This window comes from Odocoileus virginianus, chromosome 6 (assembly GCF_023699985.2).
Source record: "Odocoileus virginianus isolate 20LAN1187 ecotype Illinois chromosome 6, Ovbor_1.2, whole genome shotgun sequence".
NCBI classification, from domain to species: domain Eukaryota; kingdom Metazoa; phylum Chordata; class Mammalia; order Artiodactyla; family Cervidae; genus Odocoileus; species Odocoileus virginianus.
Genome location: NC_069679.1, coordinates 19,613,489 through 19,640,902, shown reverse-complemented (window position 1 = coordinate 19,640,902; position 27,414 = coordinate 19,613,489). Strand labels below are relative to the sequence as shown.

The window sequence follows — 27,414 nt, the reverse complement described above, 5'->3', positions numbered from 1 at the left end:
TATAGAGTATTAACTAAAAAAAAAACACATTTGTGGCTCTTATTTTTTGAGGAGAGGAAAGGGGCCAAATACAAAGCATACAATCAACTTGGTTTACCACATGCTAGTGTCAAGGTATGCCCCATCTCTCCTAGAGTGATTTCCATTTACTTGGTCATCAAATTGCATGTTATTTTGTTCAATATCCTGCTGTTTCTAAGCAGAATGTTACAGAAATAGAAAAATTTTAAACCACATCTTAATTGGGGAATAAGTTTGAAAATTTAAGTGTGAAAATCTATTCTATATTTGCTGTTCTTTGCCAACAAATGAACTTCACACCTAAAGAATAGTCAAGAAGCCACTCAGTATCTTTCTTATTGTCCTCCTGATGGGCTCCAAAATGAGGCAGAAGAAATCCAATCAGATCTGTTTGAGTGGAAATTTTCAAGCAAGCATCTCTTGCTGCCTTATAGACCCACCTTAACAACCTACACAAATGGAAGATGCTTTTTAACTACCTACCTATTGGCACTTCCTCTAGAGGGCAACAAAGTATAAAAATGTGACTGCACTCAGTGGTGAGGGGTATCAGAGTTCAAGCAGACAGAATTGATACTTTAATACTCCCCTCTAAACTCAACATTCAGAAAACTAAGATCATGGCATCTGGTCCCATCATTTCATAGCAAATAGATAGGCAAACAGTGGAAACAGTGTCAGACTTTATTTTTGGGGGCTCCAAAATCACTGCAGATGGTGACTGCAGCCATGAAATTAAAAGACACTAGCTCTTTGGAAGAAAGGTTATGACCAACCTAGACAGCATATTAAAAAGCAGAGACATTACTTTGCCAAAAAGTAATGGACAAAAGTCCATATAGTCAAAGATATTCATGGTGTTTCCAGTAGTCATTTATGGATATGAGAGTTGGACTATAAAGAAAGCTGAGTGCCAAAGAATTGATGCTCTTGAACTGTGGAGTTGGAGAAGACTCTTGAGAGTCCCTTGGACTGCAAGGAGATCCAACCAGTCCTTCCTAAAGGAAATCAGTCCTGAATATTCATTGGAAGGACTGATGCTGAAGCTGAACTCCAATCCTTTGGCCACCTGATGTGAAGACCTGACTCATTTGAAAAGACTGTGATGCTGGGAAAGATTGAAGGCGGGAGGAGAGGGGATGACAGAGGATGAGATGGTTGGCTGGCATCACCGACTCAATGGACATGAGTTTGAGTAAACTCTGGGAGTTGGTGATGGACAGGGAGGCCTGGTGTGTTGCAGTCCATGCGGTTGCAAAGAGTCGGACACAACTGAACAACTGAAATGAACTGAACTGAACTGACTTGAAGAGTTAATGACTCATCTATGTCTGGTTCTTTGAATACAAAATGAAAAATTACACCTACTTGCTGAATATACACATCACAGGGCTGATGATACTATCCTAAGACAAGACAGATATTCTAAAAATCTTCAGTGAACCTGAAGTATAGACTCAGGCTCGGTGTCTTTATGATTTTGCACTAATTTCAGGGATACAGGAGGAAATCCTAACTTAGCTCTGGGCTCTTCTCTAATCCAGCAAATGAATATATGCCTTTGAGAAGGGTCTGACATAGAACATGTCATTTCTCACAGCCATCAATCCATAGAGAACAGAGAAGACCTGGTGGAGACATTCTTCCCAAAACATTCTAGCCTCATTTATCCAAGGCATTCACTACCATGTTTGAGAATGAATGCCACACTACAAAGACACTGAACTCACACGAATACAACATCACCTGTGCAAAATCCTGCAAATTCACAAGCTGAAAATGGACCAGGGAGTTGAGTTTACCTCTTATCACTTATTTGTATCCTAGTCCAGTACAGAGGCTTCATTGGACAACTGGGTTCAATGGCTGGCTTCCGAGGACACTGGCTAGAAGAAGGGCCAACTCCGAAGAAGAGTCCAGGAGGAGGCGGGGGTGCAAGTCCCGGGGGTGCTGGAGCAGGAGGAGGACCCCCGCTACTGGGCAGAGGGACAGGAGGAGGGAGAGGCGGGGGCGGCGGAGGTGGGGGAGGTCCGGCACTTGGAGGCAGAGGAGGTGGTGGAGGCGGGGGCGGTCCAGTGTTCACAGGCAGCGGCGGAGGTGCTGGTGGCAAAGGTCCAAGTCCAGGCTGGAGGGGAGGCGGGGGAGGGATGCCTGCTGGCAGCGGTGGGGCAGGAGGAGGAGGGGGAGGGGGAGGAGTTGCTTTCTGCTGATTCAATGAGCTGCCTTCCACAGGTGGTACACAGGTGTCTTTGTTGTCATTTGGGGGAGAGAGCTGGCTTAGAGAGGAGATGTTCAGCTTTTTAGGTATTATTTGGTTACTTCTGGTTGTCTTGCTTTCACCTTCGCAGGGTTTGAGGAAAGTCTCTCTGTCTGTCTGGATGTACACATTTCTGAAAGTCTTTGGAGGGCAGTCATCATCCGTGGAGACACACACATCTCTCATCTCTTCGCATCCTCCTTGCCGTCGGTGTTCTATCTCATGTTTGAGATTCTCAATGGTTTCCTCTAGTCTTGCTGTTATCACTGCATGCTCGCCCCGGATATGAAAGGTTTGAAGTTCAAACTGAGCCTGTAGTAATATCAATGGGAAAGGAAGCAAAAAATTTATAAAAGATCAATGATCAGAAATAAAATATTCAATAGCATCCCCATACCACAAAAGCATAAGGCCGCACAGACATGGAAAGACAAGAGTCATTCTTCTGAGAATCCTGCAGGGTGTAAATTTCACCTTAGGAATTTTCCAAGGATTTAAATAGCTGGAGTAAAAACATAATTTCACCCAATCTGAGCTCACAGGCAACAATAACCATGGATTAAGGACAAACATAAAACAGTCATCTAAGAACTTCTACTGGTTTTAATACCAAATGCAAAAGAAAACTTTTAATAAAGATTTAAACATGCTTGAATATACCTTTCATTACTTTTGATTTGAGAAAAAGAACAAAAGAAGGTTTGGAGATCCTTTTGGCTAGGAGCTGCTATTCTCATGGTCATCCATAGAATGTCTCCCCTCTGGAGTTTCCAAAACAACATAGCAGAAAGGAAAAACTCAGGAGGAAGTTATGATGCATGTGCTTTTTTTTTTTTTTTTTTAAAGTTTCCATATCAAAGTTGCCCATGATCAGTATTTGTGTCTGTTTTATAATCATTCATAATATAGTAATTAAAAAAACAATTTAAGTGCAAAGAAAATGAACCTATTAAGATCTGCTATAGATATATTCTATATTTTAAAGCATTTTATAAGATACCTGTCTTTTTAATGCTTATCTTTTCAGTTATGTCAATGCCTTGAATCCATTACTTTTCACTTACCAGCGCAAACTAGCATACTCTTGGTTCTTAACTAGTCCATTTCCCAGCATTCGAAATTATTTAGCCTTTTACAGTTAACTGGGAGGCAATCATTTACAAGTTCATTAGTTTTTCTAAAATTCAATTTAATAGTAATTAAATATTTCTGGTGAACCTGTTTAACTTCTTTCTTCCCCATCAGACTGCAGACTCCACAAGAAGAAATCAGGGGCAGTATCTATGTTTTTATTTCTGTACCCCAGAAGCTAGAACAGCAAAACACGGTACTGATGAGATGGATGGATAAAAACCACTGTAATAGTTATATTCAGTCACTATCCCAAGAGCCTTCATTATGGCTTATAAGATGTTCTTCACTGTAATTTCAGTCCACAAGTATCTAGAACACCATAGTATATATAAGTACAGTTACATCTTACATTAAAAAGGTGAAGAAATATTTTCAATGGCCTAGTCTGTCAAGGTCATGACAAATGAAAAGGTGACATTGTTTGGAACATTATTTCTGAGTAAGTGTTACTGTTGTTAAGGATAATATTAGAGGAAGCAACGAATAGATTCCTCATCATTCTTAAAAATTTCCAAACAATGTCATCTTTGTGGAGTGATAGGCATAAAACTAGGAAAGCTTCAGCAGTCAGGATGAACGATGCACTACAAATACAAAAGTCCATCCAATCTTTCATGAGTTCTACTACTATCTGAAAGGAACTTCAAGCTTCATTCAACTATGTGATCAAGATCATCTTTGTTTGGACATCCTACCCATCTCCATCTCCCTCTCCCTCCCCTGCCCACCTCCACCTGTATTTCAGCCCTGATTACCATCCTGATTTATCACCAATATTTAAATTTAATTTGAGTGCCGACCTTAGTTCTGCAGAAGCAAACTAAATGTTGAATGTTTTTCCTGACAAACTTGTTCACCTGAGAAGGTAAACAGTCAGATAATATTCCTTTATTATTTATTTGGCTGCACCAGGTCTTAGTTGTAGCATGTAGGATTTTTAGTTGTCGCACATGAACTCTTAGCTGTGGTATGTAGAATCTAGTTCCCTGACCAGGGATTGAACCCAGGCCCCCTTCATTGGGAGAGCAGAGTCTTTGCCACTAGACCACCAGGGAAGTCCCAACAGTCAGATAATGTTGATGAGCCAATAATTTTACACAATCTTCACCATCTTATTAATATGAACGAGTTACAAAGACATGCTCCAAAGGGGAACTTTCTTCTCTCACACAACTGGATGATATCTACACAAAGGTCCCCACCTCTCCCATTTCCCACCTCTCAACCAGTGATTTTTTGAGTTGGCTGAATCTGGTGTACACATCTATACAGACCACTTTGAAGGTTCTGTAATTCATCTGCTTAGTGTACTGGGTAGAGCACAAATTGGTTAGGCTACTTAACCTCTCTCTATATCAGTTTTCTCATACAGAAAATGAGGGTAATAACAGAACCTACCTCACAAGGTTATGAGAAGTACATGAGTTAGTATATGCAAAACCAGAGAGGAGTGTCTGGAACACCAGAGGAAATATAGAAGTTTGTTATAATAGTAGTATTAATGGTATCACTACCAATGGTATTACTACTTATGGTAGTAATAATACAATGGTATCATTTTGTCTCTTTGCTGCCTGACAGATCACGGAGGCCAGTGGCCATGTCACCTTTCTTTCAGCTCTCAGTGGGTTTTCCAGCACCATGCTCTATCCCTCTAAAGCAAAAAATAAAAATACAAAAATCCTTCTTTAATCCCTTCTAGCTGTTGCTCTTTCTTTTCTCACCCTCCCTCTTTTTCTTCAGAGTTTTTGTTTTTGTTTAAGAAAACATACAACTCTTGTTTTATCTATTTTCTTATCCATGCTTCTTTCAACCAATGACACCTTGCTGCTAGCCCCACTATATTACTGAAATGCCATGATTTGAGTGTTAAATTTGATCAGCACCTTTCAGTGATTTTGCCCTATCAGCTGCATTGTTAAAGTTGACTGCTGCCTTGCCTTGAATTTCTCTCTACTTCCCTGATCATCAAAACTCTCCACTCGCCCCTATTTTCTTCCTATTTCTTGGCTCTCTCCAGTCAATCAGTAGACTCCTCTCCCTCCATCATCCCTTAAATGTTGTTTCCCAGGCATGCTCCTTCCCATTCTACCTTTCTCACACTATACAATCTCTCTCCGTCATTTTGCATACTCATAAGGTAAATGACAGTCACTGACTCTATCTCATCTTCCCAACTGGTATATTAAAACCGTAATTCCAACTATCCTCTGGAACTGGTCTACCTGAATATTTTTAATCAGCCACCTCAGAGTCAGTATGTCTGAAAATGAACTCATGATGTCAAAGCTCAGTCTCTTCCTCCTCTGAAATTCTTCTTTGCAATTAATAGCATCAACATCCTCCCAATGATCTCTTTCAGAAACCTGGATATCATGATGGATTCCTTGTTCTCTTTTATTCCTAACAGATTATCAATGAATTTCATTAACTTCTCTGATTCATTCCTTACCTTCTACCCCAATGCCTCAACTCTTCATTGGGTCTTAGTTACCTGGACAGTGACAAGAGTCACCTCAATAATATTCCTGATCCTGGTTTAGACACATTCATTCCAAGATGATTTTTTTTTTTAATTCATATCTTTATTTCTTAAAATCCCTTCAACAACTAGCCATTACTTATAAGCTAACATCAAAATTGTTTAGCATGGCCACATTGAAAACTCTTCTGTGTTTGCCCATTTTGTCCACTCTTGGCTCCTGCCTTTTCTCCAAATGTGTCCTAGGTTCCAGTTCTATATAACTTCTCTCTCCCAGGACCATACCTCGTGCACATGGCCTTTGCAAACACTGTCCTCTCTTAACACCTCTCCTGTCTACTGCAAACACCCAAGGTAAGGGGACAGATTACCAAACACAGATGCCATGGGTGGCTTCCTCACAAACTGTATTGACTAATATAAAGAATAACCAAATAAGAACCATTAAATGTCTATGTATTCCATATCAATACGCCCAAATAAAGAAACCAGTTACCTTTTTTCTTTGCTCTTACCTTTACTCTTCCCTGTTTCACAACTCGTTTTGATCATTCCAATTTCACGTGCAGAAGCTCAACATGACATAGTAATTCAAAATGATTAAAGTAATAAGCACCTTATTCATTCTCTATTTGTCCATGTTCAATTGTCATTTAGTCATTCAGTTGTGTCCTACTCTTTGCTACTCCATGGACTGTATCCCACCAGGCTCCTCTGTCCACGGGATTTTCCAGGCAAGAATACTGGAGTGAGTTGCCATTTCCTCCTCCAGGAATCCTCCCAACCCAGGGATCAAACTCATGTCTCCTACATTAGCAGGTGGATGCTTTACCACTGAGCCACCAGGGAAGCCCCTCCATATGTAATAGGAAGAACAAATCTGATTCCATATTAGATTTGTTCCTTTTGCTTTAACCTATGTGCTTCATTGCCTGTGCTTAGTCACGCTGGCTCTGTACCTTTTATAAAAGAATGTTGTCTATAGTCTGAAATAGACAGGACAGCTTATTCTCAGGGATCTGACCTTTAAGAGTCCATTCATAAGCAGAAAAAACTTGCCGTAACAAAGAATAGGGTTTGTCTTGTTGGAGGTTTACAGGAACATTCTGACCTAATCTACATGGACAGAGGCAAGAACAAAGGATTCTGACACCAGTAAGTTTGCAACAACTGATCATGCCCCTCCCTCACCTCACCTATAAAAGTGCTTTGCTGAAACTAGTACAGCCACTATGGAGAACAGTGTGGAGATTTCTTAAAAAACTGGAAATAGAACTGCCATATGACCCAGCAATCCCACTTCTGGGCATACACACTGAGGAAACCAGATCTGAAAGAGACATGTGCACCCCAATGTTCATCACAGCACTGTTTATCATAGCCAGGACATGGAAGCAACCTAGATGCCCATCAGCAGACAAATGGATAAGGAAGCTGTGGTACATATACACCATGGAATATTACTCAGCCATTAAAAAGAATTCATTTGAATCAGTTCTAATGAGATGGATGAAACTGGAGCCCATTATACAGAGTGAAGTAAGCCAGAAAGATAAACACCATTACAGTATACTAATGCATATATATGGAATTTAGAAAGATGGTAACGATAACCCTATATGCAAAACAGAAAAAGAGACACAGATGTACAGAATAGACTTTTGGACTCTGTGGGAGAAGGCGAGCGTGGGATGTTTTGAGAGAACAGCATCGAAACATATATATTATCAAGGGTGAAACAGATCACCAGCCCAGGTTGGATGCATGAGACAAGTGCTCGGGCCTGGTGCACTGGGAAGACCCAGAGGAATTGGGTGGAGAGGGAGGTGGGAGAGGGGATTGGGATGGGGAATACATGTAAATCCATGGCTGATTCATGTCAATGTATGACAAAAACCACTACAATATTGTAAAGTAATTAGCCTCCAACTAATAAAAATAAATGAAAAAAAAAAAGTGCTTTGCTGAAACCCTTTGGAGAATCCGGGGCTTTGGGGGCATGAGCTGCCTGTCTCCTTGCATGGTCCTGCATTAAACCTTTGATCTCAACATGTTTGACCTCACTGTGTGCTGAGCACACAAACTTGCATTCAGTAACATATATCCTATCAATTATTTCAAATTGTTACTGGCTCTATTACAAATGGGGCTTTCCAGGTGGTGCCTGCCAATGCAGGAGATGCAAAAGATGTGGGTTCGATCCCAGGGTCAAGAAGATACCTTGGAGCAGGAAATGGCAATCCACTCAGTATTATTACTTAGAAAATTCTATAGACAAAGGAGCCTGGCAGACTATAGTATGAGGTCATGTAGAGTCGGGCACGACTGAGCACACAAGTGCTATTACAAATAGACATCTCAAATCAGTGCATATCATAAATCAAGCCTTCGGGGAAAGCATCTTTTAACACTTTTTCACTCTACCTTCTGTGCCACTTTTACTTTATGCCTGGAAGTCATATACTGTTTTCCCTCCTTTATCTAGAGCCATAGCTAGAAGGACTGTTAATGATTTGATGAATCAAATACAGAGAAAGAACTTTCTGTTCAATAATCATGTACTCCTAGGCACAACCCTGGATATCTTTATGAAATGTCAAGTCCAGACCCTCACAGTCAAAATTACAGATAAGGCTGGATCAAGGGAACATAATGCTTTTAAAATGGACTGACTCTCCTTTCAGTCTCCTTTACTTTTGCACTGAACATGCTGTTTGTACATGGTAGATAAAATGATTGCAAACCTTCCAATCATTTTTAAATAAATGTTCTTTAGGACACAGGAAGCATTACAAGTTTCCCTTTCCCCAACCTTCTCTGCTAAAAGTCTGTTGTTTTTCTGCATTCACCCTAACATCATTTGAAAGGAGACAGGTCTAAGTTTTGACATCTTTCCAATCTCCCCTAAGTTTTATCTCCAAATTGCACCTGAATTTTTATCTATCTTCCATTATTCTTAACTTGATTGATTCTATTACTTTCATTTTCAATCACATTCTCTTCCCACCTGCCACAGTCTATTAATCTATATCCATTTCCTTCTAAGCAAGATGCAAATTCTTAATCTTTAAGAGAGCAATCCCAATTAAAACACTGTTCCAATCACCCTTTTCCTTGATTGACACTTTTTATCTGTTTAAGGTAATGGTTCTCAGGCTGCTACCCATTAGAAATAGCTAGAGAGCTTTGTAAAAAACTCCTGATGGGGCAATCTCAAAAGATAATCATTCAATTGATCTGTGATGGTGCTCTTACACAGGTGTCCTTAAAGCTCCCCCAAAGGATTCCTGGGCAGCCAGAGCTGAAACCAGAAGTAACTGTTCTAAATCTTTATTCTGCTCCAAATACAGCTGAGATAGTATGGCTACAATATTGGTGGAATTTTTTTGGCAATAACTTTTAACTTGGGTCATTGCAGAATCTCCAGAAGAATATGTGTTACTTGAAAAAGTCCCTTGGTAATTCTGATATATCCCTATAAAGAGACTATCCCTTCATTACCCATATTGAGAATAGTTATTTCATGCAGCAGATAAGCCTAAATTCTTTCCATGACACTCATGGCTCTTTAAAACCTGCCCTCTACTTACTTTTCCAGATATTTCTTTATAATTTCCCTATGTTGTACCAGTACAGATTCAAACATCCCATGAACTCCCACATCTTTATGCTTTTGCACACGCTGCTTCCTCTCTGTGAAACACCCTTTCTCTCTATTTTTGCCTAGTGAAGGCCCTGAAGGAAAACTCACTCCATTGCAACTGAACTTTCTGGCTTCAACTTTTCTTGATTCTTCCTGACAAAAGTTTTCCTTTGACTCTGTTGCCAAAGAACTTCCTAGGTTCACATCACATCACAGTCACTTAGGTTTATCTTCTTTGCAAATCTAAAAGCTCCAGGCAGTTGGGGACCATGCCTTGTTCATGCTTGAACTTTCAGAACACTGCGCACTGCTTAGCTAGTTAGTGATCCTTAAATGCTTATTGAATGGAATTATTTCTTTAGATTTAAATATTAAGACTTCCTTGTACCTCTGTATTACCCAACCAACTAGACTCAAAAGCCTAATAAAATGTAAAAACAGAGAGACATGTGGTCCCCTTCCTTCCCTGGCAGCTCAGACAGTAAAGAATCTGTCTGCAATGCGGGAGATCAGGGTTTGATCCCTGGGTTGGGAAGATCCCCTGGAGAAAGAAATGGCAACCCACTCCAGTCCTCTTGCCTGGAGAATTCCAAGGACAGAGGTGCCTAGTAGGGTACAGTCCATGGGGTTGCAAAAAAGTCGGACACGACTGAGCGACTAAAACAAGCACAACATAAACTATGAGATTTCATTGTTGTTAATTACCTAGAAAGTTCAAATAAAACCTCTAGATTTTTTTAAGTGTGGGTCTAAAAATTAATGTTGATACTACTTAATTTTAACAATTCAAAATATTTAGGGTAGATAAGTGTTCTCTTCACAATAAGCTTAAAGGTTATTCTCATAAGTATAGTGAACTATGCAGTAGAATCCAACAGTATTTGTCATTTTAATCTGATTAGGAATTGGGCTCCAGGCAACTCCTGTAGTCTCCCCAGGGACTGGTCCTCCCTCCCCCTACCAAATTCTCATTTTTTAAAAAATATCCTCCACATTACCACTGCTCAGAGATATCATCAAAGGAATACACTGTCCTGAAACCCAAACAACAGAGGGAGACTTTGCTTGTCTGGCCCCCACAAATACGTCTGTCAAAAAGAATTGGAAAAGTGCCTACTGATGAAAGACATCATGGCGGTGCCAAGCACTGTGCAAAAATCACCCATTAACATTCTGTTGTTATGAATATCCTCTCCCAGTGGTGCTGCCAGGGGCCACTAAAAATTCCGGTTATCTGCTATACAATCTAAGTCAACTTTTCCCAGGGACTCTTGGAAATTCTAAATTCTTCCAGGTTGGGAAAAGCAATTCCAAGGGACTGCACAGATGTACAATGAAACTGCATCAGTTCAGGCAAGTTCTAAGATAGTAGCAATTTCCACAGCCACAACTTCACCCTATCTCTTTCTCTTCAACTTTCCAGAATACAGACAGTCCTGCTCATGAATGCTGTATAAACAAGCAAAGCACAGTATCATCTAAGCCATACAAAGAAACAGTCCCAGCTCTCATGAATGCAAATCAACATGGGAGGTCAAGCAGACTCATTACATCTCTGAAATCATACCAGTGGTTCAGCCTGCAGTTCAGATAAAGTTGAGCATTATATCTGAAATATGATAGCTATTCCAGACAGGATTCTGAAATATACTCTGAAAATGAGCAAATAAAATTATGGATAGTTGTCCAAGGAAATAGGAAGTCAAACAGATAAATCTTTGAAATCTGTACTCAAGTTCCTACCTGGGAAACAAGATAAAACCTCATTGTAGCTAGAGTGTTCTTGTGAAACAGAAGTAATAAAATCATGACTCATGGGGGATTCTAATAATGTTTTCTTTCTAAGTTATTAATATCACTAAATTAGTGTAAGTCACAGAACAGATATACCTTGGGACATCCATGGAAATGACTTGCAAGGTTTTTTCCTCTAAAAAATAATTTGAAATCTAATAAGCAAATCCAAGACTGCATACTTTTAGGCAAAGAACCAACATACTAATTCCTTCTCTATTAGGAAAGAGGACTTGGAGTTTTATGTTGTGTTATTATTGTCACTAATGAAGCTGCATCTAGCCCAATAAGGTATGTATGACACATTCCAGAATATGTATGCATTTAGAAGCAACAGATGCTAAACCCTGGTCCTTAATACTGTGACAAACTGAGGTTCTTCAAGTAATCACAGCAATCACATTACTGTTTCTTCTCAATTCATTCATTGTCTATGAGGAGTTGTCACCCTATGGCCAGTGCCCATCCATCCACTAGTATCATTTTGGTAAGTAATTGAAGTAGGTTCCTCAATTAGGTTTGTTTCACATATTCTCAACTTTGTCTTTTTTTGTCATTTAAATAGCATTATCAAGTAGGAGCAAGTAAGGAGGGGCTAGTTGCTGAGTTCTTTCTGGCATTAAAAGTGAAATTTATGCCTAAGACTGTAGGACTACTGATTAGAAAAATAGTCTCCACATCTTTTACCAATGTGATAGAAAGCTTTCTGCTAGCAAGAAGTTCAGGGGAGTGGTTGTAATAAATTTCCTATTTGTAGGCCTACTTTTCATAGTGATGTTGTATGAACCAGAGACGCACTGAATAAGGCTTCACTATATCAAATGAGATGAGACTCTGTCTCTACCATCTAACTTTCAATCTAGCTTTAATGAGCATTTACAATGCACTCAATCTTGCAAATGTATATATAGAGAAACAAGTCCGACTTTGAGAGGCTCAAATTCCAGCTGAGAAAAGGTATTCATTTGAGTTGTTTTTAATTTTCAGGAAAGCTGAGCTGGTGTGGATTTTACACTTTTATTCAAACATGACTTTTTCATTGATAACTGAAGAAAACCAAGGACCACAGAGGCCAATTTGTCTGGCAAAGATATCCCCAGTTGTCTGTGTTGCTTTCATTATCCAGTAAAGAGTCACTTCAGGGCCCACTCCCTGAATGTATTTTCATGAGTAAGTAAGGAGGTATTTGGCTTCCCACCTTAATATTTGAACAAATGACCGATGATGTGCGCCTAGGCCACAATCACCTTCTCCTGGCCACTTCCAGTCTTCCCGGGGATTAGTCACTTGATAAATCTGCCATTGAATGGGTTTTAAATTATAGACTAATCGACAGGGAAAACAAACAAGAGGGTTTACGTGTTTTTCATTAAGATCTGGGCTCTGGCCTAGGACGCCTCCTTTGGAGGAAGCTAGAAAGGGAAATGGCTTAAATTTCCAAATATCGCTCACCCCAGCCAAGAGACGCACTCATTATACAAGACATAAGTTGAGATGCCAGAAAAGGGCTCACAAAATTGAGTATAATCTTCATTTCTCTAAGTAATAGACCCAAGGAGAAATATTTTCTGCTCCAATTGGAAAGGCCAGGTCAAGTTAATGGGGGAAAAAAAACACACTAAAATAGTAATCAGAATGACTGGATTTAGTTCAGCATAAGACTGTTGTATGCCCTTAAATTTTTTTATCTCTGGCCATCTTCTTCATTTGTAAAATAAACAGGTCAGAAAAAGATCAACAGTTTACCAACCAGGTTTCTAGGGATCCATGGAGGTATTTCAGCAGTTCTGCAAACAGCTGTTGTTTTTGGGGGGGTTTTGTTTTGTTTTGTTTTAATTTAAAAAGGATATTTTTAAATAACCTTAAAAACAATGGGTTTAAAAAATACATATATAGTTACACCAAAACCTACATATGTGGATACCACCAGCACACCTAGTACTAAAGTACTTCATTTTTTGGTTTGCTTGCTTTTTAGAGACTTTGAAATACAAAGTTTTCTCTGACATCTTTCTGAATCTATTCAGATGATTTGAAAATGTTTCACTGATCAGGAAAGTAACAACTTTGTACTGGTCTCTCTCCTTTCCTCTCTTCCTCCCTTCCTTGTTTTAAATTCAGGTTTGTACATATACAAGAAGCGAATGGCTACCCACTCCAGTATTTTCGCCTAGAGAATCCCATGGACAGAGGAGCTGCTGGGCTACAGTCCATGAGGTTGCAAAGAGTCAGACAAGACGAAGCACACACACATATATATGAAGGTAAATCCTACGGCGCACATGCATCATATTCCACTGGGCGTGGCCAAGGTCCAGGCTAATCTGCTCTGTGTAGGACCCTATTTTGGCAAAATAGTCCATTGTTCAATGACAAGCACATGAATGGGCAGAGTAACAGATGATTTTAGCATTTAATTTTATACTTGGGGCTTTCTGACAGAGTGATGTTTATGATTAAAACTAATTCCAACAGTTCTTCATTGTTAACTGGTTCAACTGTAAAGTAAAAATTTCCTACAATTCACATTTCAATCTTAGGGATTATTTTAATTGAATACAACCCTAGGATAGTAAGGGAATTTTTTCCAAAAACTGTTTCCATTTTTAACTATATATTTTGTAAAATGTGGTTTTTGAGATTTTTTTTAGTAAAATAAAACATACAAAGTAATTGGGTGCTGTGGCTAATAAAAGAGCCGACATTGAAAATCCCTAAATTTAAATTTGTGCTCAAAGTTTTTCAGAAAACAGCTATAAAATATGTAAAAGATTTGTGCCCAGAACACAGAACTCCACTAAAATGAAAATAAGAAAACAACCTCCCCTCCTAAAATGGGTAAAAGATGTGAGGGACAGTTCATGAAGATGATACATGGGTAATATATAAACACATAAAATGATGCCCAATGTTAGTCATTAGGGAAATGCATATTAAACCACAGTGAGATACCACTGCATACTTATTGGAACGGAGGGAGGAAGATAGAGAGGGAGAGGTAAACTGGCCCATCTGATAACACCAAGCAATGGGGAGCACTCTCAGTTTGCAAACAGGAATGTAAAATGGTATAGCTACTTTGGAAAATAGTTTGTTTCTTAGAAAGTTAGATATACCCTTTCCATATAACCCAATAATCTCACTGCTATTTGCCCAAGTGAAATAAAAATATATGTTAACATGAAAATCCATATGCAAATATTTTAACAGCTTTATGTTTAATTGCCTGTGAGAGTTAATTTTACTAGGCCATGGGGTGATCAGATATTTGGTCAAATATTATTCTATGTGCCTCTGTGAGGGTGTTTTGAGATGAGATTAACAATTGAATCAGTAGCTTGAGAAATCTGCTCTCCTTAATGCAGGTAGGTTTTATCCACTCCAGTACTCTTGCCTGGAAAATCCCATGGATGGAGGAGCCTGGTAGGCTACATACAGTCCAGAGGGTAGCAAAGAGTCGACAGGACTGAGTGACTCCTCTTTTATCCAATCAGTTAAAAAACCTGAATGAATACAAAGCTGATTTTATTAAGAAAAAATTTCTCCAGCCTAAATACCTTTAAAATGAGGCATCAGCTCATTTTCTTGGCTTAGGACTGAAATATCAGCATTGGGTCTTTCTGGGTCTCAAGACTGCCAACTCACCCTACAGATCTTGAGACTTATCAGGCTTCATGACTGTATAAGCCACTTTCTTATAATTTCTTTCTCTCTCTCTCTCTCTCTCTCTCTCTCTCTATATATATATATATATATATATATATATACATATATATACACACCCTACTAGTTCAATTTCTGTGGTGAATGCAGACTAATGCATTGCCTTAAATTGAAAGCCACTGAAATGTTCTTCAGCTGCTGAAGGGTCAACAAACTATGGCACATGCACAAAGTGGAATTCTAACCAGAAACAAAAGGAATGGACCACTGGAAGATGCAACAACATGGATGAATCTCAAATGTATTAGGTTAAGTGCTAGAAGCTGGACTCAAACGGCTACAAACTGTTTGATTCCATTTATTTGACATTCTGGGATAGTCAAAGCTGCAAGGGCAGGAAAAGTATCAGCAGAGGGGACAGGGTTCTGAGTTCAAAAGAGGAGCTGTCTTCCAAAGGACACAGGGGCATTTTCTATGGTGATGAGAATATTCTATGCTTTGATTGTGGTTTGGTTATGTGACTGCATGCCTTGTCAAAACTCATACACTAAAGAGTGATTTTTATTGTATGTAAAATTCTATCTCAATGAAAAAAGCATCTTGAAGACTGACATTATGGTAAATCATATGCACACATTTCTATAGATTTAAAACTGCAAAATAAATGCATTATAAATAAAATGTCACTCATCAATTGGACTTCCAAATAAGATTTTGTTTGTAACCAAATATTTCTCTTTTAAGAAAACACATGTCAACAGACCGTAGAGTGAAATGAGTCCCCTAAATGTCCATAGAGTTGCCTACGCCTTAACAAGACACAAGTGTCCAAATTTCCTAAGACAAAAGTTTAGCTTTTTTCATTGATGCTACAGAATTTTCACCTCTATGGCCCAACTTCCAGAGCTTTCTCTTCCAAGGTCATGCTTAGGAGGGAGTGAGTGGCAGTCATCCAAGATGGCCACATTCAGCAGCATTTGAAACTTGCAGCTTGTGAGCACATGGCCAGGGGAGAATGAATGACTGACAGCTCACAGTCCTAGGCAGGACGTTACAGTCCGTTGAACACTGTGATGTCACATCTCTGGCGCTTTCGCACAGCCTGCTTTCTATCTCATTACTCATAAGGAGTCCAACTTCCTCATAGCAGTTCATTAATAAGCACATTCAAGGAAACAGGGTTCTAAGTTTTTTACTTATGTAAGAAAAAAAGTACTTAATATCTATTCCCAGGCTACCATGAGAGTTTTCTTTATATTTTTCATGAGCCAGTCTCTAAGGCAAGGATCAAAGTATTACCTTGGATTTTCATTTTCTTTTAAGCAATAGATTGACAGTTTTCTTTTTTTTTCTTTAGTTGCAGAGAAACCACCTATCAATACAGATAGTCTGTTACACAGTGCAATTAGAACAGTTTTTTTCTATACCTAGTGGGTCTCCAAGACACAGGAGGCCTTTCAATTCTATCAGTGTTTGTAAGCTGAATATCACTCTCCAGGTTCTTATTCTGTAAAATGAGGATGATATAACCTGTCTTTCTTCCTAATATATTTCTCATGGGACATACAAGAAACTAAATAATATGTTCAGAACAAATTAAGAAATACGCTGACTGAAAAACAATGTAGAGTTTTAAGACACTGGATAGAACTAACAGCAACTAGTTAGGTTTATAGCATACTGTCAGTCGGAAACTACCAACGTAACCCATACAGCTCCCCATGGGTAAATATATATGTTCAAATGACCTTTAGAGGACAGAGTGTATATGAAGTGGTTAAAGTCAACCTTTCTTCTAAATAAACTGCATTAAGTGGGATCCATATACCATGAGAATGCACAGAAAAATAAACTAGCATTGTATCATACATACAATAAAAGTTAGGCTATCACTTATATACAAGATACATTGATATTTATGCCAAGATTTTTCTCAAGCAATTTAAACATTCATTGATATTCATTGATAAATACCTCATTTGCCTTTTTACCCCCTACTTGAAAAATGCTCAAGTTCTCCTTTGTTTTCATCTCTAACTAATCTCCCCAACAAAAATCAGAATAATTGCCTTAACTCTGCCCTCCTCCTCAAGAAAAAAATCTCCCATTATATTCAATGACAAACATCATTCTAAAACATGTGCAGCTAGCTACTCTGCATCTTTATAATACCTTTGTGTAATTTCTCAAAAACCTGGTTTAGGCTGCCACCATTTTACTGAAAATGCTGGCAAAAATCACTGATGGCTTCCTAAGTTACCCAGTTCAGTGGATTTGTCCTCATTCTTCCTCTGTGACTTTGCAGCTGAACTTAAAAATGGCCTCTCTTGCTTTCTCTGACAATATCGCTCCATAGATCTCTTTCTACCTGCCTTCTTTCCCCATTCCATCCTCTAAGTATGTCAATTTAATGAGGGCTCACATTTTTGTTTTTCTTGTTCACCAGTGCATTCCTAGAACCATGAGTACAGCCTGGCCTGTAGGACCTCAGATAGCTGTTGAATGAATGAAGGCATGCCTTTTTCAGGATCCGTGACTCGAGGGCTTCTGCAGTGGTGAAGAATGTGCCGGTAATGAAGGAGACGTGGGTTCCATTCCTGGGTGAGGAAGATCCCCTGGCGGAGGAAATGGTAACCCACTCCACCATTTTTGCCGGGAAAATCCTATGGACAGAAGAGCCTGGCGGGCTACAGTCTGTGGGGTCACAAAGAGTCAGGCACACAGACACACACGCAACTGACTCTCAGAAGTCCTTAAAGCTACCGTTCCGGTGATTACTATGTTCAACTATCAAATGGAAGACAAAGGGGAGGAAGTGTTGAGTAGTACCTACATAAAGCCTACTGACATACGTGATTACAAACCTTCTGATGTGTTTAATCACTGCTATTAAACCCTCAGTGATGTCCTAGCTGACAAGGGCAGAGCTGACAGAGACCACGTTCTTTCCAACAACTCTCATGAAGTTCATAAGCACACGTAAATCCAATGTCACAGGTGCATCTCCATTCAGACCTGGTAAGTTTCTTTCATTCAGTGGACCTCCAGACTGAGTTATCTTATAATACACACAGGGCCTAGATGAGAGCTAACAACTGTACTGACCCCAAGTGAGTCAGAACAAACATTCTACACCAAAAGCACTCATAATACCATCACTGTGAATACCTATTATTAGTAAAGGATTTTTTATAGTTCCAAACAAATCTCCATTTCAAAATAATTGAGGAGCTCACAAACATGTTTTATTCCATGTGTATCCAAGTATTATGAGTTATTTTCTTATCTTCCTTTACTGGGACACACACCAAAATGGTTGGAACTGAGTCCATACAAATGCCTTGATCAACAAAAAAGAACCTTGAAACAGCACCCATAATAATGTGGGTGACCAGTTTATTCTTCATAATGGCTAGGTCTCCTTTTTGAGTTTCTGTATAGTCATCCCCTGTATCTGCCCATGGATATGGAGGGCTGAGTGTACTATACTATTTTACATAAGGGACTTTAGCATCTGTGGATTTTGTTGTTTTGAAGGGGTGCTGGAACCAATCCCTCATATACTAAGGGACAACTATATAAGCAGTCAGACTTACAAAACATCTCCAGTCACAGATCCATCTAGAAAGAGGCTGAAATTTCTAGAATTGTGCTTTCTACATTAGGAGTATGTGCAATTGAGGATGTAGATGGACTGACGGTATACAACTGATAAAGTTCATCTGTAGCACCTACGCTACATACCTTTGAAAGCAGAGAGACCCAAAATAATATTCATTTTGAGTAACCAGAGAATTCTAAAACTCCACAAAGGAAGTTTCCTGACCACAGGGCATCAATACTCATCATTTTTGGAAAGTTTTGGCAAAGTATCACACTGATTTATTTGAGCTCACGAAGATCTGATGTAATATTTAAAAACAGATTTCTTCTTTGTGTAAACATGAATTAGGAAAAATGTAAATCCCCCATCTAGGTTTATTTTTTAATATGGATTTTAATTATATATTTAGAAATCTGGGGTGCTCAAAGCCTTAAACAGTTAAGATAATAAATGGAATTTGGCAGAACATTTGCTCTGATTACTAGATGTTTAATGATACTTGGAACGTCAAGATGCATGTGAAATTACACTCAAGTATGATGCACACAAAATAACTTGGAAAGGATCAGATCTCATTTTGACTTGATTCTTTTCTCCTGGAATATAGACAAACCACATTCTTGTTTTCTTCCTGCATTCTCCCCCTTAGATTAAACTATATTACTTTTGACTGATACTCATCTCTGTAATTTGTGCTTTTTGAAAGGATAATTGTTACACAAATTACATTTTCAGTTTTTTCCAGTAATTGGAAGATACAGCTTTAAATCAGTAGTCTTATTTCCTAGCTGATCAAACGTGGAACATAATTCACGAATTGTTTTCAAAATAAATGTTTAACTACTCTACGCAAAGTTTAAATGTCATTTTGAATTGAGTTTGACACAGGTTTATAGATGACTATAATGTTTTCTCTCCAAGAATTTTTCCATGTTAAGTGTTACAGCTATTTCAATTTAAAGTGTGAAAAGACAAGGGCACTATTATCTAAAAATGCATACATAATTTCTACATAAGTTACTCCAAAGTTAATAACTAAATATGAAGGTTAATGATGATATAGGACCAGCTATATAACATCTGTATCAGACCACATACCTGCTGCAGTATTTCATGAACATGCTGCTGTCTCATTGAATCTGTCTGCTACAAGAGCTTACACGTGCCAATTTTGTGCCATGCGCCCTTCGTGAAAAAATGAACGGCTCAAGTATCTACACCAGTCATCCATTCTAAATAATTACAAAATATGTACATTCTAAATATTTAGATTACTAGGAGTCTCAGTGTTGGACCATCACCTTTCCTTCAGTGCACTTCAGAGCAATGGAAGGCTTTGTGATTGCATGTCCTTGAACATAAAATTAATACACATATGAAATGGATTAGAATGGTTGAGGTGTTTGAAAGGAAGGAATTTTGATTTTTATAGAGATTGACGCAAAAATCACTTTTCTTGGTCCAAATTTACTTTGTTAAACATACTCTGACCTCAACTGTAGTTGCCAAATGTAAAAGCAAATGCCTACTTTCTTTTGAATAATTTTCTTTTATACATTTTTTTCTCTCATATGTTTTTCAGATTTTGCTGTCAAAACAGCACAGGTAAGATTAAAAATGTAGAATTAAATCCAAACACGATGTACCTATAAGGAAAACAGTTAACAGTCCAATACTAAAAATTGGGGTCTCATAAAGGAGGAAATATTTAACTTTACTTCTGGGTGTGATCGGTTTTAAAAGCTGGGCTGGGGGGCGGGGGAGGGCAGTTAGCCATGCAAAATCCTCTGGCAACACTTAAAACTGCCATTTACAGTTATGGTGTTTTTAAAAATCCTTTGGTATGGGTGGTGCACGGTTGCAGGCTTTAAATAAAAAATGTAAAATCACTCCAAGAGGTATTTCTGACAGCTGGTAGCCTCTATGTCTCAACCTTTATTATTATCATTATCATCATCATCATCATCATGATTATTTTGGTAATTAGGTTGCTACTGAGGAAAGAATGAGTGATGCTGTGGGAGTCCAACGTTTGAGTTCAAGTTATAATAGAACAGAGTCCATCTGAACACAATGATCCATATCTCACAAAACCAGACTATCTCATTCAAAAATAATAAAATTCTCTCTCAAGCTCCTATTTATAAGTCCTGAATGCAGCTCTTACCCTTGCAGAGATAAGGAATGAAGACAGGAGAAAAAAAGTATTAGACAACCTTCCGAACTTAAAAAGCAAACAACTCAAAAAACTGAAATTGAATGAAAATATTGGAAGAAGTGGCATTATTTACCTCTAATTGATTTGTACATTTCTAAAAGAATTGTGTTTAATTTTGCTCATGTGCCTCAAGATTTTGGTTTTGAACAAGCTATGTTAAATCTCAAATAGCATATGGTTGATACTGCATACCATTGTGGAATATATGATGTTTATACTGCCTATCACAAATTTCAATTAACACTTGCTCTGCCTTTAGCAGAGCACTCTGTGTATGGATTAAGTGATGGACCACTGGATTGGGAAAATACCTGACTTCCAGTCAAGGTGCATCTATCAGCTGTCTTCATGGGCTTGGGCTCTATTACTGCTAGTAAGTAGTATCTAGAAGGTGAGTCTCAATGGGTGATCAGCTTCTTTCGCATAAGGAACCTTGTCCTGTTGGGAGCATGTTTTTCCCTTAAGGGCATTACGAAAGAAAAGGCTGAAAAGCATTAAGCTTGATTCAAAGATCAGTTCTTTCAGGCTTTCAGACTCATCTATAAAAGGAAAGGGTTTTACAAATTACCAAAAATTCAAATGAGTCCATTTTGCTTTCACTTAAACTATTACAAATGGTCAATCACCATAACCTGTCTAGACATACAAAGTCTGATAAATGTTCACTTAAGACGATGAGAAATAAACACCATTCTTCCAGTAGAAAGTCATAAACTTTTGAAACTATCTTTAAGAATCCTCGTGGGAACATAAGTTTTCCTACTAGAGCCCTCCTATGTCTTTGAATCTGAAAAAATACTGCCTGTAAAATCACTTTGGTTTAAACCCAGTTTCCACTACAGAGAAAGAAAAAGAAAACCAACCAGTGGTTAATTTATGCATTGATGTATGTGTCACTGTGATGGGAGATTCAACCGTTTGCTGTTCATTGAAGGTTTTTGTCAATCATGGGCTTTGGCACTGGGGGTTGGAGGGAAGGGGCTAGAACCTCTGCTTTCATGATTATAATAGCAGAGTCTGCCAGTTGCCTAAGTCTGAGATAAAAAGCCTAAGGTTCCAAAAGAGGGAGCCTTTGGAAGTCAGAGATATGAAAGTTTCATGTATAACAAGAACTCTTGCTGGGCCACAAAGGATTGACAAGCTAGTGGGGCAGATTGTAAGCAATCAAAGTGAAAGAAAAAGGCAGGGTGACGGAAAAGTATTAGGAAAGAGTAGAAGAGCAAGCTAACTAAAAGTTGTAAGACTGAATCTGACTTCAGAAAGTCTTAAATACCATGCCAAGACTTGAACTCAACTTAATTAGCAATAGTGAGCCATTAAAGGTATGTATGAGAGAAAATTGATGCTTTCGAATTGTGGTGCTGGAGAAGACTCTTGAAAGTCCCTTGGACTACAAGGAGATCAAACCAGTCAATCCAAAAGGAAATCAGTCCTGAATATTCATTAGAAGAACTGATACTGAAGCTCCAATACTTTGGCCACCTGATGGCCGGATGGCATCATCAACACAATGGATATGAGTTTGAGCATACTCTGAGAGATGGTGAAGGAGAGGGAAGCCTGGTGTGCTGCAGTCCACGGGGTAGAAAGAGTCAGACACGATATAGCAACTGAACAAGAAGAGAGAAACAACAGTCTCTAAGCAATCATAATACGTCCTGAATATAGGCAAGATGAGTCAGGACAAGGACGGCATGGTGTCAAGGGATCATGGAGATAAAAATCAGCATCATTTGGCAATCAACTGGATGCAGAAGATGAGGATGCAGGAGCTGCAAAGATGCACCCAAGATTTCTAGTCTGGACTTTAAGAACAGTGGAACTTTAAATAGGACAGCCAAGAAAAGACTGTTCTGTGTTGTGTTTACTGAATACATTGTGTAGGGGGAGGTCAGAAGTGGGTAAGGAGATGAGTTCTTTCAACCCTGGGATTATCGACATTTTTGATGCTGAGACTTTGAAAAATTATACTAAAGACATTTCCCAGTCTACGATTTCCAGCAAAAACTCGAACTTTCCTGAAGCTAGAACTAGAGTAAACACTTGAGTCTGAATAATAGGTCTGAAAAGCCTTTACATAGACATAAACTTGCAGTAATGAATTGAAATCTCTAAACACAGCATACAGGAAGCCAGGAAACTCAAGACCACCTTTTGGAGGATCACATTTAGGACTGCAGCAGAGCCAGGGCTAAGGCAGCAGCAAAGAAGATGAAGAAAACACATTCAGAGGAAGAGGAGAAAATGAGAATTGAGTGTCTTAGGTGTTTCAGGAAGAGACGGAGGATCTCAACACTGACATACTAGAATCAAGGCCAATGCAGACCCAGAGGCGACCAGGACCGTGATCACTTTGTGATCTCAGCTTCTTCAGTACGGGCGGCAGAAGGCAAGGGACAGAGAACCTGAAACACGTAACTAGTGTCTGAGAACTGTGTCATCAGGAGGACAGATCCAAACTCCAAGATGTAGGAGCCAGTGAAGAGATTTTAAAGTAGAGGAGAGCTGAGTACATTATTACAAATGGGGGAAGGCACCTGCCAAATACGGGAACAGTGAAGGAGAGAAAGTGCAGAAAAGATGGTAGAGGGTAACAGAGAAGGTGGGAGGTGGAGCTGCATGAAAAAATATCAGGGGTCTCAGTTTCTTTTCCTAGGTACAGTGGGCAAGATTTACAAAGAAAAAGGAAAAAAAAAAAAGGCAAAGAAACAGAGGCATTAATAGTCTAGAGACAAAGGCATTCAATCTCTATTTTCCTCTGGTCTTAAAAGAAGTGCCCCTCCCGCCACTATATGTATTATACGGTTGAGCCACTCTGCTGTCCAGTGGAGACTAACACAACATTGTAAAGCAACTATACTCCAATCAATTTTTTAAAAATAAATACCATTTTGAGAGAAAGAAAGAGAAGCTCCCCCTTTACCCCTAGAGCTGGTTTAGCCTGTAGGGTCCCTGATTTCACCTCTCCCACATTCTCAGGAGCATTTTCTCATCCCTTTGCTGCTCTCCAGCCAGGCTCTTCCCCTTTACCTACGCAGGTCTCCTGTTGACAGTGCAAGGCTGCTCAGACTCGTTCCCCACATAATCGATGCCCAGTGCAAGTCTGTTCTTACCGCAGGAGAGCAACCCCACAACCATCCCCCTATATAATCAGAGCATCACCATGGTGAAGGCAGCATCCCCACTTTACGGACTGTCCAAAGCCACAACCCTACAACATATCCAGGCTAAGACTTAAAGACTGGCTCCAACTCTCAAGCCTTGTGCTCTGTCTCCTGTACAGAGCTGTCTCTACACACTTGTCAAGATGCCGGCAGTAGACTCTGTTTTTGTCTAAACATTACAAAGTACCTGGCTTGCTGTCAGAGGCCAAATTTTAAATGGCTGAAATAGCTTGATAGATTGTGTGAAAATTTTATGGTCCTTCCGTCAGACACCGTAATTTATTGTCACATAATACACAGTTAGAAGAACCAAAAGAAACCATCCCACAAGGGCAAACAATGTGGAGGCGGTGGCCCTTTGACACGCTAAGGCCACAGGCATTATATGGATCCAATAAGAAAGCTGCTTCTACAAGCGAGAAAACAACCTCTTGATCTTGCAAAATGTTTTTGGACACCTAAAGGCTCTTTTATGACTGTGGCTGATTAAAATGAAAAGCTTAAACGACTAAAATGCTCTTTTTGATGAGTTTTTGCCATGAACTATGGACCTTGTGGTCCAGTGGGATTCGAGCCCTTTGATCCTGGGCACTCACATAAATTCAGCCATAAAACAACATTGGATTTGATTTTACTAGTGTGGCTGATGTTGCCAGATTTGTAATGCAATCTTGTTTTCTCCCCTCCTCAGTTTTAGGCCCATCCACTATTATTTTATAGCAAAAGCAAAGGAGTTTCCATTTGTTTCGGCAATAATCAAGCCTCACGATTGAGACACTACTCTAGAATGTGGGAATTTCACAGTAAAAAAAAAAGATTCTGTATTATGAATATATGAACATTGGAATGAATGTCATTTTATGTGCTGAAAATGTCAAAATGAAAAACCCTTTTCTGCATGAAAATAATTACAGATTTTCATTACCTAGAAGGGTTAGAATATGATGCGATTGAGAATTACAAGTATAAAATAAGAAAAATATGATCAGATTTTAGTATCCATAAATTTCCAGGACTAATTGAAAATTAATTTTTAAAAAATCAAAAGAACATCCAGATTATTTATTAATGAGTGACAGATCATATCTTAGTTTAAAAATTTCATTTACCTAAAAAAAAAAAAGAAACTGGTTATCTGTGGAAGAGGTAAAAGAAATAGTCAACAAAACATTCGTTTAAGAAAAAGACATGCAATAACTAATTGTTTAACTCACTTCCCTTCCTAATCTTCTAATCATTTGCCTTTGAACGTGTCTGTATCACAATATGATATTCTTGTAACTTCTCATTTTAGAAGTGAACGTTTTACTATGAAAGGTCTATGAGGGAGCCAAAATACAAATAACTCTGCAAAGACCTGCATTATGGAGGCCAACATGATCAATGGTGGGGCAGCATTCATTTTTTAGGGAGTAAAACATCAGTTTGGGCTCACTTAGGAAGAATCATGATACCTTTAGCCTGTTCACTAGACCAGGAAATACTAATTTAAGTTGGATAAACAGTTGTCAGAATTTTTTTTCATGGATTGCTTGAAGGCTGGGAAATTGCTCACCAAGATTATTCTGGAAGTGACATGAGCACTAGAATCATGAGACTTCTCAACAATAGGTCTCACTTAAAAACAACTGCCCGAGAATATACAGATCACTATCCTTTGGGAACTAACAACAACAAATCCTTTAGGCAATGCCTTAGGACATTTTCAGTGTAGTCTCTCAGTCCCTGCTGACCCCAGGGAGCAACTCAGCCTACAGCCCATCCAGAAGAATGTCACTTCAGCACATGTTCACCCCCATGCTTCTGATGCTAAAACTGTTTTAGAGTCAAAAGTGACCAAGTATCAACAATTTCCTATGATTCAACTTATAAGACCCATCCAAATTTGGAAAAAAAAAAAACACTTTGTTCTATGTTTTCTCAATTATGTGAGAAAACTTTAAATATGTGTATTATGGCTATTTGCCACAGATAGAGGTCATGCTATATGCAGTATTAATAAACAGAACATTATATAGATAATCCACAACAGCTTCCAAAGACTATGTAAGTAATTGTCACTGACTTGTTGAGAAAAGTAATTGTCCTGGTTGTATGTATATATTGAGTTATGATGAGAGGAGAGTATGTAGATACTGAGAAAGAGCTTTCTCATGTCATGCTCAAAAGGGTAATATAGTGTCAGCACCATTCTCCCACTCTATTAGTTAGTTCACTGAAAAAATATTTATTGTGTACTTACTATGTTCAAATGGGGCTTCCCTGATAGCTCAGCTGGTAAAGAATCTACCTGCAATGCGGGAGACCCCGGTTCGATTCCTGGGTTGGGAAGATCCCCTGGAGGAGGGCATGGCAACCCACTCCAGTATTCTTGCCTGGAGAATCCCCATGAACAGAGGAGTCTGGTGGGCTACAATCCATGGGGTCGCAACAGTCAGACACGACTGAGTGACTAAGAACAGCACATTATGTTCAAATGGTGGTCTAGGTAGCCAAGGAAAAGAAAATCAAGCTATACAAAATAGAGAAGCAACAGTGGCAGCTTTAGTAGTTCCTGTTTAAGCAGAAGCAACAATCAATCAGCATTGGGAGAAAGTCAATGCTTTCTGTCAGAGTGTGACTTCTCCCACCCATGCCCCTGCCTTCATCAAAGTCAGCGTCACCTCCTACCTGCAAGATGGCCTTGCTTCGCAACTATCCTGTCCACTTCCATTCTGGCTCCACTATTACTGATCTGCTGAAACAGCAGCTAGGGCGGTGTCTTTTGAAAACACAAATCTATTCATGTCACACACTTCTCTGCTCAAACTTAGTAGGTTCCCAATGTACTGAGGATGAAACTGGAAAATTTTAAAGAGACCAAGAAGGCCAAGGCCCCTCCAGAATCCAGCCTCTTGCTCTCCTCCACAGCTAGGGTTTTCAAACCACGGTCTGTGATCACGAGCGGGATAACAAATCAATTTATGCTTTATCACCAGCATTTCTAAAACAAGAGAATTGAATATACCAAAATACATCACATGAAATAGTTTCTGCTTAATAGAACTCCTATTTCACACACACACAGTCACACACAAACATGTAATCTGGATTTTGATGTAAAACTCATTTCTTATTCCAGGATGCAGCTTAAGAAGTTTGAAAAATCCTACTCCAGGGCTTCACCCCCAAAGTCTCTGCTATTTGTCACTCACTGCCCTGTGGTCACACTGACCTCCCCACAGTCCTCAAACCAACGACATGCCTCTTCACCCTTCGGATCTCTGTGTAAGTGCCACATCCTTAAAATATATTTCCCTGACCCCTCAAATCTAAATTACAGCCTATCTGTAGCACCCCATACTGTATTTTTCCTAACAGCATCCATCATATTATATCAACTGATTATTTTATCATCATCTGTCTCTAACTGGACTATAGGCTTCCCTACAAGA

At 39.0% G+C, this 27,414-nt stretch overlaps 1 protein-coding gene across 8 annotated transcripts in view; it reads right to left on the bottom strand.

The window, feature by feature from the left end:
• The window catches only part of FMN1 (formin 1), a 475,676-nt gene that overhangs the window by 230,097 nt on the left and 218,165 nt on the right, over positions 1-27,414 (bottom strand). For 7 of the 8 annotated variants that reach the window (XM_020913638.2, XM_070468949.1, XM_020913647.2 and 4 more), the window contains one exon: positions 1,824-2,590. In XM_020913638.2, the coding sequence (XP_020769297.2) occupies positions 1,824-2,590 (767 nt within the window). Of the gene's footprint in view, positions 1-1,823; positions 2,591-27,414 lie in introns of those variants that run through there. The other variant, XM_020913651.2, reaches the window with a different exon arrangement.